The sequence below is a fragment of the Cyphomyrmex costatus genome, unplaced genomic scaffold (assembly GCF_001594065.2).
Source record: "Cyphomyrmex costatus isolate MS0001 unplaced genomic scaffold, Ccosl1.0 scaffold72, whole genome shotgun sequence".
Classification (NCBI taxonomy): domain Eukaryota; kingdom Metazoa; phylum Arthropoda; class Insecta; order Hymenoptera; family Formicidae; genus Cyphomyrmex; species Cyphomyrmex costatus.
Window position 1 is genome coordinate 2,976,091 of NW_017280289.1, and position 14,259 is coordinate 2,990,349.

General features: G+C 35.2%; 2 protein-coding genes across 3 annotated transcripts in view; one reads left to right on the top strand and one right to left on the bottom strand.

Annotated features, from left to right (window-relative positions):
* Positions 1-96: 96 nt before the first annotated feature.
* Positions 97-5,357, bottom strand: LOC108780587 (uncharacterized). 2 transcript variants are annotated; one of them, XM_018548345.1, is made up of 5 exons: positions 5,243-5,357; positions 4,866-4,978; positions 1,611-2,674; positions 1,324-1,475; positions 97-112 (listed from the first exon to the last, which is right to left on the bottom strand). In XM_018548345.1, the coding sequence occupies exons 3-4, from the start codon at positions 2,610-2,612 to the stop codon at positions 1,371-1,373; spliced, it is 1,107 nt and encodes a 368-aa protein (XP_018403847.1). In that variant the 5' UTR covers positions 2,613-2,674; positions 4,866-4,978; positions 5,243-5,357; the 3' UTR covers positions 97-112; positions 1,324-1,370. The 2 variants fall into 2 exon arrangements, with proteins under 2 accessions (XP_018403847.1, XP_018403846.1); XM_018548344.1 differs by lacking the exons at positions 4,866-4,978; positions 5,243-5,357 and having other exon boundaries at positions 1,611-2,869.
* A 1,877-nt stretch (positions 5,358-7,234) lies between these two features.
* qtc (GRIP domain-containing protein quick-to-court) overlaps positions 7,235-14,259 on the top strand; it is an 11,875-nt gene continuing 4,850 nt past the window's right edge. The window contains exons 1-3 of the mRNA XM_018548356.1: positions 7,235-7,425; positions 11,306-11,551; positions 12,690-12,973. Of these exons, the coding sequence (XP_018403858.1) occupies positions 11,329-11,551; positions 12,690-12,973 (507 nt within the window). The 5' untranslated portion in view covers positions 7,235-7,425; positions 11,306-11,328. The remainder of the gene's footprint in view (positions 7,426-11,305; positions 11,552-12,689; positions 12,974-14,259) is intronic.

The following is a 14,259-nucleotide window of genomic DNA, read 5'->3' on the forward strand; positions in this document are numbered from 1 at the left end:
ATTTGCGCCGCGTTTTTCGAAATCAGCCAGACTGCCTTTTTTACGCAAAAGCATGGCTCTCATTGGCTATCGCTTGCCGCTTCACCGCTGCGCCGTTCTGGTCTGTAGGCTCCTTTAGAAGGGAAATGAATTATTTCAATTAATTACTACTTTTTACTAACTTTTACCAATTATTGCTATTTAATGGCTCTTTAAGACCGAATTATTATTTTTAATAGAAATATGCCTTCTAATGACGGATTTTTCTTATTTTAGTTATAAAATTACACAAAGTATGCCCTGGATATAAAATATAACTAGGATTACTAGGAATTAATAATTAAATTAGCGTTTTAAGTGAAACGTGAGCCTTTTATATAGAACATGCCTGAATATACTACTTTTTTGCCGGAAACTATTTTTCATCGTATTTTTACAACTTTTAATGCTTTTTATTGTAATTTCACTCATGTTTCATCCTATCCTAAAATTAACATTTTTTTCACACGGATATTTCTTAATTTTACGACAGGTGGATATATATATGGTTTCTCACCTATCTCCAGTGATCCTGGTTTTTTAATAAGAAAAACGGAACTTACTTTTAACTCGTCAACGCGAGCTACTATCATCTTGCAATTTGTCAGGCGAACTCCTAAAGTTCGTCTACATATCTAGAGCCTATTAAATAAATTATCAAAACTTTTGACGAAACTGAACTTAGCTCAAACCGAGAAGAATTTAGCTCGAGGAAAGACGCGCCTTTTTATAAATATTTACTTCGTGTTCCCGCATCCTAAATAAACTATTGACATCATTAAGCAAACTTTAACTAAATATTAATTGAGCTCTCCTAAGCTGAAAATTGTCCGAACGCGATTTCTATTTGTGTCCGTATATCAAATTAGCGCTCTTAATTATAAATAAACTATTAAAAAACTTAAAATTAATATTTACTTCTAATTTAGGTGTATCGAGTAGGTACATCGAAAAAAATTTAAGTATCGCGAGCTCAAACGGTGTTCTGCCCGCACATGCAATATCTATCTGTATGTCAATGCTAGGAAATAATAAATATGTTTCTCTCAAAATAAATTTTTAATCTTTTCAAAACTGTTCATTTGAGCTTATATAAAATGTTCCTTCGTAGAGTGTCAATACAATAAAATATTACTATGTGGGTAGCTATTGGTACAACATAAAAATTCTCTAAATTTAATTTATCACATTTTAGATCTAAGAGCTATTACTTAATATATTCTCATCATAACATCATAAATCAAATAATACTCAGAGATAAAAAAACTTAAATATAACTTATTTCTAATTTGTACATTTCTTAACCTATTTTATGTTTCTATTTCCGATTTTACGGGATTGGAAGGCTCTTCTTAGGCATGCTGCTGATACACCTCTTCCACTGCGACTGGATCGGACTTGTGCGTCACCACATCCATCGTTGGAACCTCTGGTGACATCCGCTTACTTCCAACCGTCTGTATCATATTATTAATTAAATATACGCTCTTACAATCAAGAGACATATCGCTACCAAACTTCGAATTTTTCGAAGACGGTTGCAAACTCCTCGCCTGTGAACATTTTAGCGAGGGTAAAATGTGAGCACTTACCGATGCGTCTTTTGATTTTGTTATTGTTTGTACTGACAACACCCTTGGCTCCTGTTCATTTAAATCCCTGTCCTTTCTCTTTGTGTACTGATTAGGTTGTTTGACTTTCTTCGGTCTTCCTATTGGTTTTTTGTTTTCCTTTGGGTTGGGTAATTTGATTTTCTCCTTCTTTGCCATTGGCGTATAAGTTTCGTCACGGTCATTTATAGCGAAACCCTCGGATGACGACACCAAGTCGTACATTGGCCTGTCCTTGGGCGGTGAGGTTTTGTTCGCTAAGGCTTTCATAGCCTCCAGTTTCCCACAAAGTTGGTCCTTCGCCGACGATGGCACTTGAGTGGGAGTTAGAATCACTTTCGGGATGGCTGTCTGAGTACTCGAACCCTTGGGTGTGAAACAAGTCGTTGCTGCCTCCTGTGGTTGTGTTGAGGTATTTGTAGATTTCGGCTCGACCTGTGGTTTTTCCACTATTCTGCTAAGGATACTTGCAATATCCCCTAATATTTTGGAATCAGTTTGACACAAAGCTTTCATAATGTCCGCTTCCTGCGGCGTCATTATTTGGAAGTACCTTTGTACCTCATTGTTGGTAATATCAAATATTAATCGATACGACGGACGGTTCTCCGGGTTATCATACTGCTTCAAATCCCGGATATGAACGGATGCGGTTACCTCGCTAATAGATTCGTTATGGTTATCCACCAAGGTTTCCTTAATGATTGATCCTCGGTGTTTATCCCTCTGGGAAGAATACTCGCTGAAGGTGTTGTTCATATTTTCTTCAGCCTTTTTCATAGAATCTTCATCCTCGTCCTCTTCATCAGAGTTTACGGGACTCATATTTTCGATAAATTCACGTAACAGTCGGATACGCATCGCTCGCGCCCCTATCGCTTTACGCTTTCTAATTTTTTCTCTAATATACTCCTTCAACATTTCCTCTTCCTCCTTCATAGTTATTATAGAGCTTTCGCTCGATCTAGCTTCCTTATCAGACATTTTTGGAAGAGTTGTAACGCTTGTTCGATCTACTCTTTCTATTTCGTTGCGCTGTTTATCATCTAAAACATTTATCTTAGCATTAATTCGCGTAGGAACCAACATCACTGGATTATTATTATCTAATTTAAATGTAACCTTTTTGTTAAGCCTTTTGACTCTAGTTAAAACTCGTTCTCTACATTCGAGTTTACATTTCTGAATATAATTATTACAAATACCTTTTAACATTCTTTCTTTAAATTCTACTTTACATCTTTTAATATAATCTTTATGAATTTTCCTTTCTTTTTTCAGGTTTGCATCAGAATCAGGATTAAGGATTGGTAGCGGATTTTTAGGATTTGCTGTGGACGCTTCTCCTCGCCATTCTAGACCTCCGGATAAACTAGGTAAGTCTTCTCCACGCCTAACCCGACTATCGTTTCTTTCAAAACAACTTTTATCATTATTCCAATCGAACCTATTCGTAATTATTCTCTGACTTTTACTATTATTAATTTGTCCGTCATTTTTACAGCTTTTCTTGTTCGCTTTAATCTTAGCTAATTCTTGTAATCTTTTTAATCTGTCACTAAAAATTTTTAATTTTTGTTGTATTTCCTCAGTATATTCATCATCTGAGTTATTATCGCTTGCTTCAACTTGCAATACATTTAATTGTCGAATATTTTCTTCTCGACGTTCATGCTTAAATTTCGATTGTCTGTGTGGCTTTAACTGACGACTGTTATACATATTGTCTTCTAATAAATATGCGTTGGGTCTTATAATCTCTTCTACCCAATATGGCCCTTCATATGTCAAATGTATTTTTCGCGTAGTCCTTCGACTCGCGTCAGATCTACGATGGATCTTTTTCCATATATAATCTCCTATTCTATAAGCTTTAACTGTATTTGTCTGATCAAAATGTCTTTTTCGTTTATTTGCGACTTTAACTAAGTTTTCTCTCGCAATATCAATTTTTTCATTTCTAGGTAAACTATCGTATTCCTCGGGATGCAACACAGGATCTATCTCAAAATCTATTGGCCTATCTAAATGAAATTCATCTGATGCGAAACCTGTGGACGAATGTGCTGTCGCGTTTATTATTGATTCCACTCTGAAAGTGATTTGATCCCATTTTATGTATTGATCACTCGCGTATGTCCTTATTATCCTGCCTAACTCACGCATTACCCTCACTACTGGGTTACTCTGCGGATTATATGACGTAGTTTTTCTTATTATAAATTCATTTTCTTCCGCGAAATTTCTCCATCTATTAGTCCAAAATTGACCTCCGTTATCAGTTGATATTTCTTTAGGCAATCCTACCTGTACAAAATAATCGTTAGCTAAGTAATAATCGTTAATCACTCCTGCCTGAAATTCCCAAAAATCCGGTTAATTATCATGTATTTATCGTTCGGTTATGTGTCTGTCATTTTTGCGCTTATTTTCATGCTCGCGCGCTTAATTCCCCCTTATTTGCGTATTCGGCCTGTTATTGATTAATTCCGGATTGGTTTCCGTACTAAGTTACCATACCACGCTGTCTGTGACCTATTTTATCGGTACGCGCGCTCGCGTTCGATCTATCCTTCCTTGTCTAGCATCGAACCTCTCTGTCCGATAACGCTGAAAATCGTTGAAACTTCTGCATGCACACAAAATAAGCACTTTTGAGACTTATTACGACTGTTTTTTTCACAATCAATACATGCACATGCATAATACACGGTCTCTAGTCCGTGATTATCAAGAATTATTTGCAATTTAATGCTTTTTATGGTCAAAATATGTCACTTCGCCGTTCGTAAACGGTCGATTTCTTTGTTCAACGAATTCAATGGATAATACATGAAATACGCGTGTTTCTCTTTATATTTGAATTAATTACGCGTGTATCTGTCACAATGGCAATCCGCGTATCGAGAATTTAATCAATCAATTGTATTTTTAGACTTTATAACGCGAGTTCGTGTCACGATCATTATCCGCGATTTATGACTTTAATCTTTAATTCAACGCGTGCTCCTGTCACAGTCGCCATCAACGACCTTCGATTATTCCCTCGGCCATGGAAATAATGAGATCTTGCGAAATCTCGGCTAACAACTAGCCGTGAGGCTGTAAGCGAGATCAGGCCCTTGTATGGATTTGAGAATATTTTAACCGTATCAGAGTCTATTTAATTGTCACCGAAGACGTTCGACTTCTTTATACTGTGACTGGCCTTTTATTGAAATTACTGTAATTAATTACCGTTTATTAATTTGCAGACTTTACTATTTTGCTGCTTATGTCGGTCGCCACTTCCATCCAACGAAGAAGGTTATAGTCATCGGGCTCGTATCCTTGATCCTCAGAGTGTGGAACTGTTAATCCAATAATTACCACTACACTTAATAATTAACAATATTTTATTAGTAATAATCACACAATATAAGATAGTGTAAAGAAGATCTTTCAGAACGTTCTTATAATGTTCGCTACGCGTGATGTATTCCACGCGAGCAAGGTGTCAGGATTCTCAACGGGAATAGAATATGACAGGCAACTAGGAAGATCAACAGTCAACACGTATTTTCGGTCAGACTAAATAACTTTAATGTTATCGCGGATTCACATACAACATTTACCTCGACGTTCAAGACGAACCCGTACATACACCCTTCCACGTATATCAACATTATCGACGTATGCTGCCCAAACTAGAATGACTCAAACAGCCAATCCGCACTCGAACGTCACGCCGCGCAGACGTACTCGCGCCGACTATAGAGATTTAAACTACGTTAACTACGTGCCGCGCATGCAGCGATCGTGGCGCCATGAGACGGCTAATGTCTCAAATAGCGGAGCAGATGTCGGTAAGAAGCGCTCGCTTACAATAGAGGCCTAGAAAACAGAGATGCGACATTGCGTCGGTTGGGTTAGGTAACCACCGCCATTTTAATTCAATATAAGTGCTCTCAAAGACATAGAGAATGGACTGCGCGATCCGTGTGTCAAAATGGTCAACAAAAATGAGAGAGAGGGACCGTGGAAGACGGCCATCTCACTCTCATTCTCTCTTCCATTACACCATAGAATGGAAAAAGATAGAGATGGCCTCTCTCATTTTCGTCGACATATTTTGATACTACATAGATACGGGATCGCGCAGTCCATTCTCTATGTCTTTGAGTGCTCTTGACTAGAGACCTAGAAAACAGAGATGCGTCATTGAAGGGTATGGCTTGATTGGCTGTCTAAAACACGTGATCAGAGAGCCATTTTAATTCACTATTGCATCTAATAGATATAGTTTTATAACGTATGTACATACATATATATAGAGAGAAAAATTTAGACAATGCAGTGTCGAAGTACAATAAAAAACTATTATTATGGTGTTCTTATTTGTGTGAATATTTAATATCGGACTTAATCTAACCTAATCTAATCTTTCTACCTTTTGCATCAACTGTCATCAGCTTATTGGTCAAGAGCACTTATATTGAATTCAAATGGCGGTGGTTACCTAACCCAACCGACGCAATGTCGCATCTCTGTTTTCTAGGCCTCTACTCTTGACCAATAAAGCTGATGACAGTTGATGCAAAAAGGTAGAAAGATTAGATTAGGTTAGGTTAAGTCCGATATTAAATATTCACACAAATAAGAATACTTACACCATAATAATAGTTTTTTATTGCACTTCGACACTGCATTGTCTAAATTTTTCTCTCTATATATATGTACATACATACGTTATAAAACTATATCTATTAGATGCAATAGTGAATTAAAATGGCTCTCTGATCACGTGTTTTAGACAGCCAATCAAGCCATACCCTTCAATGACGCATCTCTGTTTCCTAGGTCTCTAGCGTATTAAAATGTGAATCGTAATCTTGATATGATTGGTCGATTTGCTTAAAGGGGCCTACAGACCAGAGCGGCGCAGCGGTGAAGCGGCGAGCGATAGCCAATGAGAGCCATGATTTTGCGTAGAAAGCATGGCTCTCATTGGCTATCGCTCGCCGCTTCACCGCTGCGCCGCTCTGGTCTGTAGGCTCCTTAGGCTGGAGTCACATTGAGCGGAAATCTACAGCGGAACGGAACAGCGAGACCAATCACAATCGCAGAAAGTAAAGCAGCGGAATGATTGTAGAGTTCTGATTGGATTCACTGTTCCGTTCCGCTGTAATTTCCGCTCCATGTGACTCCAGCCTTAAGACCTTACGATTACGACTAAAATTTTTGTACGTGTGATGGCCTTTATGCAAAAGTGTGTGCTGCGGCCTTTAAGCGGGGAGCACAGACTTTTGCATAACGCATAAAGCATGTGCATAAGGAATTTCATTGGCCCATTTTCTTATGCATGAGTCAATGGACCAATCAAATTCTTTATGTATATGGTTTATGCGTTATGCAAAAGTCTGTGCTCCCCGCTTTACACTGATTCGAAAGAGGAATGCGCGCGCGCGCGCGCGGGTGTGTATGCGTGTGAGAGAGAAAAAGAGAAGAGAGAGGAGGGGTTGCCCATTGCTCGATCTCGCACAGTCGCGGTCGCGAATCTCGTCTTGACTTCTTTGGGGGAACCACGTGGCCCATCCGGACTTTCCGGGGTGACAGTGAGTATTCGACCGTGCGCGAAAGTTGACGTACGATAAGTACATCGAGGTGTTTTCTCTTACGTGATCTGTTGATTTACTCGAGTCGTGAAAACAGATCGCGACGCGCAGCTGCGCGTCTCTTGGAACAGCTTTGGGAAATAAACGAACAAGCGAATGATCGAACGTGTCTCTCCCACAATACCGGTGCACTTTTCACCGAGGTGAGTGCCCGGCGTGAGCTTCGCGAATTCGCGATTCCTCCTTCAGTTGTCAGATCGGATTCATATTGTTACCCATAGTGTCTTTCCGAATTGGTCAAAAAGAAGGAGGTGAGGAGGTGAAAGTGTCGAGTGTTCTTTAAATATTAGTACGTGAAGAAAAATCGCGCTGACAATCGACATTCGCGATAACTTGATAATAGATTTTTTTTCAGCTTTCTCTTTGTATACCTTCAATCTTTTATTTATCCTTCCAATCTCATCTCTATTATTTTCATTTCCTTCCAGTACTCGGATTTCTCTCGATCGCAGGAAGAGCATATAATTAAAAAAAAAAAAAGAAAAAAAGAAAAACGTAGTCTGTGACGTCTTATCTAGAGATATCACGGACTAACGACAAAAATAGCGATTGAAAAACATCGTTAACGGTATTGATGTTCTTTTTCGAAAGAGAAAATATCCTCAAGTTTCTTAAGAGATAGTTAAATTATATTCTTTTATACGCAATCTAAGTGCTGACTGGTGCTGACTCTTTATATCGCTCGATGTTAATTTATACAAACGTTCGTTTCCCAGTTCATTAACGTGATAGTTTACGTATAATTGTCTTGCGTTATATAACGTATGTGACGTTTATATTTTACGTTGTTCGATTACTCGAATGTATTCGTGTACGCGAAAAAATGTTATCGACCCGTGTTTTGAAGGATTTATCACTTTATCGATCTATCGATCTATCGTTTGTGTATAAAAAAAATCTGTATTTCTTTACGTACCTCACAATCTGAACAAAATGTACAAATTGTAGTTTATACGTAAAAATATCGAGTATATACAGAAATTATTTATGTAGAAATATCGAGTTGCATAAAAATATAAGTTATTATTCTTTATTTTCAGCTCTTACTATTTTATCCTGCCTTATTTTATTAAAATATATAAGTTTCCATATCAATCCTATGTAAAAATTAACTAACTAATTACCTAATTGTAATTAATTTAGTACTTTATAATTAACTGTATTGTAGAATGGCTAAATCAATATTTTCTTTCGTAATAAAGTCTCATTATTATAATCGTGTTAAAATTATGTATATTGATATTCCAATCAAAGGCTAGTAAAGAGCAACAGATCGTGGAAATGGGCAATTACTATATAATTATCTGACTTTAGTCAGGTAATGCGAAATTAACTAATTGCATTATTGAATGAACAAATCAATATGTTCCCAATAAAGAACTGGCTCTTCCTGCAAGCGTATTCTATACTATGATTCCTGCGATAAAAGCGAGGAAGGATCGAAAAACTGTTTGCGGAAGAAAGTGATTTGATAGTAAATTTATAACATTTATTACGTGTACTTATAGCAAAAAAAAATAAAAAACGTTTTTATGTTCACCATGTAGTATCATAGCCTTCTGTTAACGTAAAATTGTAGCCGTGTTGGCCAAAGTAAACGCTGCATAATGCTGCAGCAGAAATATCCTTGAAATAGAACATGGCCCGATCGATTATTTCATTTCAATAAAGGTCGCGGTTTTCCTTCGCGCCTTTCACTTCATTTCGACTGTCCTTTCGATTACATTACGGGCCACTTGAAGTAGAATTAATCTCCGTTCTCAACTTTCGTAAGCTCGGTGATGCCGAAATTGTTGAGCATTACGATCGATTTACGTAACAAGGTTCCTAGGTTGAAATATTTTACAGTATTTTTTTTTTTTACAGAAATCCTGAGAAGAAGATTGCGCGAGTTAAAATTTTTTTCTTCGTGAGTCGAAAAAATCTAGAACCATGGATGTAGAGACGTGCAAAATAAAATGAAGAACTTCCAGAATAAGTCAAATTAGAGGTTTTTAAAGCAAATCAAATAAATGTGAATGAATTACTGAATCGAAGTTTATAAAATGATTCAACTTCCAATAACAAATTCAAAAAATAAATTACCTAACAGTAAGCTATTTATTGTTAATTGAAGGTTTTTAACAATAATTATAGGAAAATTATTTTTTATCTCTTATCACTACATACATTCGTTCATATACATTTCTTGAATATTTTTTTCTTTAACTCTTTTTATGTATCGAAAGAGCAAAGTTGAGATGGGTTTGGGATTCACACGTATTATATAATTCTTTTTGAAATCTTTTTATGTAATTTTGCTAATTCATTCCAAGGCGCGCCGTGGAATTACAGTTCCGTATCCGGCTTCCGTGGCTACCGCAAGGACGAAGTGCAAGCGAAATTAACGACACGCTTAATGCGCTCAACAATTGTGCGAATAACTTCGAGCTCTTGCTATTACGGCACTTGCGGCTGTCCGTAAAAACCGAGTCTCGAGTTTTCTTACGCAATTTTTATTGCATTTATTATAAATTCCTCGATAAATTTATTATTCATAATATACATTATTTATTATCTATGACTTACTAAAACTTATTTTGCTTGTTATGCGTAGAAAAATGCGATTGGCAGCTCTATGAATTTAACGTCTAATGGAAAAAAAGAAAAAGATTAAATAATTCCTTGCATTTCCTAGAATTTTTGGTATCCAATTAGGAATTTTTCTAAAGTTTTTAATTTTTTTTTTAAGTCTCTTTAGGTCTATATTTAGATAAAATAAAATTTCATACGGGAAGGAATGAATTCGAGAATTTATCCGAAATTCGTAAACAATATCGTGCTGAAAAGCAGGGAGAATAGTTTCGATAGACAACTGACCTAAGTTCAGCGCTCGGTAGTGCCAATCGATATGTCCTCGACCTCACCTAATACTATCCTTTTAGGTTTGCTGAAGGATCATTTATATTGCGACGGGAAGCATTAATTTTGTTAAGATGAGCACAGCTATGTATTATTAACATTGTTTTGTTACGAATTAGATAAAACTACGTAGGATTAGGCAAAATTTTGAAAAACATCGTGATGATATATGAATAAATATTTTTTCATTCTACAAGATCCGACTGAAAAACTGAAGTACATTAAGTGGCCTGTAGACGATCAATATTATTGCAGTAATTATATTGTGTGTAATAATATTGATTGTCTGAAGGTTGTAGTGAATATTTATGCAAAATATATGGAGTTAATTAAAAAATTCTTTGAAATATGATATGCAACTTAATTGTAAAATACTACAATAGTTTGTCTGAGTACTATTGCGCAATAAGGTGCCAATTTATGACAATTGATTTTTAGAGATCTTATTTTTAGTAGTAATAAAATTGACGTTATTAAAATTAAATTCTCAATAGTGACAAGTAAATCATTGCATAATTTGATCGATATTAAGAGTTTTGTATAGAATTATCTAGAAACGGCACTAATATTGTACAATATTTAACCGTGTACAACATAAGAGCGTCTACCGATTCTATCATTGTTTATTCTATCATTGTATTATTATTATGTTCCTCTTCGTTTGTTAACTGTCATAATTCATATTATATTATGAAAATCTATTTTTAGATTCTATCTATTTATAATAAAAGATGTTTTATTCATTATTTATTTTCTATTAGACTTCTATCTATTATTGAGATTATTTCAATCTTAATCTATGTATACATATATACATGGATTTACAAGCATCTCTGAATATATGAACATATTTTATATAGTATGAACATATTTTATTTTATTATTTTAAAAATTATAAATTAAAATATTAATGTAATAAAAAAATACTTTATTATTTCGACTTTGAAGTAAGATTTCGTATTGTTAGATAAATTATCAATTTACACGTATTTTATTATAACGATTTTCCAGTTCAAGATCCGTTGATAAAAGTTTTCGTTAGATCTCAAAAATCTCAAAATTTTAAATTTTGATTCTTTGATAATGACATAATAAAGAAGTGTGTTTCTCTTCTCACATCAGGTGATAATCGTCGTGGCGTCAAGATGAACGGGTTAGACAGAATGGCTCGTTGCAACGAAGAATCTTTTCTGCAGTCGCTGCAACCGATGCACACGAGTCAATCAACTCACGGTACCGCCGTTATTTCGACGTCCCCCCCCGTGACGCCGATCCTAGCAACGTGTGTTATCACCGCGACCGATAAGGTCACTGCCACTAATACTAGTTCTACCCACGTGCCAGACGCCGGATCAGCTGGTAGCCCTAGTAAGTAGGATGAAATCCTCCGTAAAAATCACATTCGTATTAATTAGCCATCAACGCCATTATTAGACTACATTGCTCCAAATAATCAAAGATTATTTTTTTTATATAGCTATATTATTTAATAAAAGGGAGAGAGAAAGAGAAACTGGTAGAAAATCTAAATACTTTTTTTTATTTCACTATGTATGTAAATTTTTATGCTTGACAAATGTGTGAACGCATTGTTTATAATTTATGTGCTTTACGTTAGTATTTTATTTAATTTAAAGAATATTCAAAAGAAGTAATATTGTTTCGAGTACTTGTTTACTCTCTATTGTCAACGTTATTTTCAACGTTTTATTTTTGTTTACTGATTTCATACATGGCACTTTTGTAAAGCGATTTTATTGTTTTATTTTTTTTATCACGTTCTTTATTAACTATCATAACTTATATGAAAATATATTTTTAGATATGTTCTACCTATAATACCTACTTATAATATAATGAAAAGTAATTTATTTATTATTTGTCTTGTACTTTTGTATATCATTTCTTAAAACTTCAAATTTAGACTCATACTTCCCGGAAAAGTTTACATTTCCACGTGGTTAAACTATAATTGCGTGTAAAAATTTATCGATAAATTAAATATTATATAAGTAAGACATATAAGTAGGAACGAGTAAAAATCGGTTTTCTAGAATTTAAAAACTTTAAGAGTTTATATTTAAACTACAATTGCGTTTAAGAATTTACAATCAATAAAAATGTACTCAAGATATAACAATAAATAAAATCTTTGTCTACAAATTATAAACTTAAATATTTAATATTTCACCATATTAGTTAAAATCGGTGATATAAACAATATTAAAAATTGCTATACTTTAATCGTAAATATATATATATATATATATTATAATGTATATAGAGATCAAACGAAAATTTCGAAGACACAATTTATATATATAATTCCAGTTTTATCACCGAAAAATGATTTTATCACATTTGTTAAAAGTCGATTTTTAGGGATTACTCTTGAATTTTTTGAACTTTAAAGTGCACGCGATGCACAGATTCTTCTCTATAGTCGCTCTCAATCACGATCCCATCTTCCGCTATTCAATTATTAACTAGAATATGCCATGAGCAGCTACCACCTCGCCGCCGTCTCCGCTGGACTCTCGTATACCGAGGCCATCGCCGTCGGCTCTGCGCCGTGCCGCGAGCTTGCGCTTGCGCGGCGAACGTCTACCACCACATCATCCGCGATCCACCACTGCCGCTGCAGCCAGCACGGCCCTGGTCAGCCACCAATATCATCCCCGTCGTCACAACCACTTCCTGCAATCGTCGCAGCAGCATCAACATCCGGATCATTGTATTTTCCCGGTCATCACGGAGAATGGAACTGACTCGCCGCGTCAACGATCTTTCGTGAGTAAGACCACTGACACGCGTCTCCTCCTCGAGAACCTGTCTTTCCAAGTCCGGAGGGAATTGTCAACTACGCACGTCGCTACGCACTGTATAGAGATTCCTGTTCCGCGTTAAGTTCGAAGTATTGACTGCCGTGCAAGTACGCGAACGAGGAACCTTGACAATGAATATAATTTCTTTCGTATCGTATAAAGAAGCAAAAATTAAAGAGATACTCAAACGGTAGCTCTATAATCCCGGGATTGTATCGTATTAAGGATTGAATGATTTAAAATTCTGAATAGCACATTGGAACCACGCGTTTTGCACTTGCTTTTATCAAAATAAATGCAATTTTAATTTCGGTTTTCTAAGGAAAAAATGATGAATAAATTATACCTAGATTAATCTATTATATTAATAGAAACGAGTGTTATACTAGTGTATTATAGAATATTGTGTATGAATGAACTTGATATTCGTTTTCTTATATTTCTTTGTGTTCTTTTATATACAACAAGAAGCATATTGAGAAGCATATCGAAGAGTAATCTACTATCGTCCGCGTTGTAAGATTCGTTAAAGTCCCCGACAAGAACCATAGAAGAAATTGATCTCTGGCTTTTGCGTGTGGTATGTTATATGTTAGAATTTCGGTACGCGGAGACCTTTACCTTTACTCACGTATACTACTACTAGCCTTCGGAAGAGCGTTCGAAGTTCCGTTGATTAACGGGTGATTTGCACGTTAAGCCGTAGTAGTTGGCTTGTGCTCGCCTTTGCGTGACCGTATACCCCGGATGAGTAAAATTATTTTAAGTGCAATAAATATAAGAAATCGTCCAACAGGTAGGTAACTCGTTATAAATCCACCCACGTATTGATTTCGACGAACTATTGTACATTAGCCGTGTCTTACACTTTTTTCTAATTCTTTTATACCTGAAAATTTTAAAGATAATTGAGAACCATTAACGAAATCATTAGTTATACTTCTTCTTAATCCGCTTAAGGATTAAGAAATTTTGGAAATAAGTCTATTTTTATTGAAATAATTTTTTATTCAGGTTTAAATCACCGTCAAACTTTTTGTATTACTTCCAAATATAATGTGGAAATCTGTAATTTTTTCATATAATAAGAAATTTATAAATTTTAGATAATCGAAAAATCAAAATAGTTAGCTATTTTCTTTTTTATTTGTTTAAGAATCTAGAAATTGAGATAATTGAGAAATGCTGATGAAATTTGATTATAATGAATTAAATTAAGATATATATGTATATATATATATATATATATAT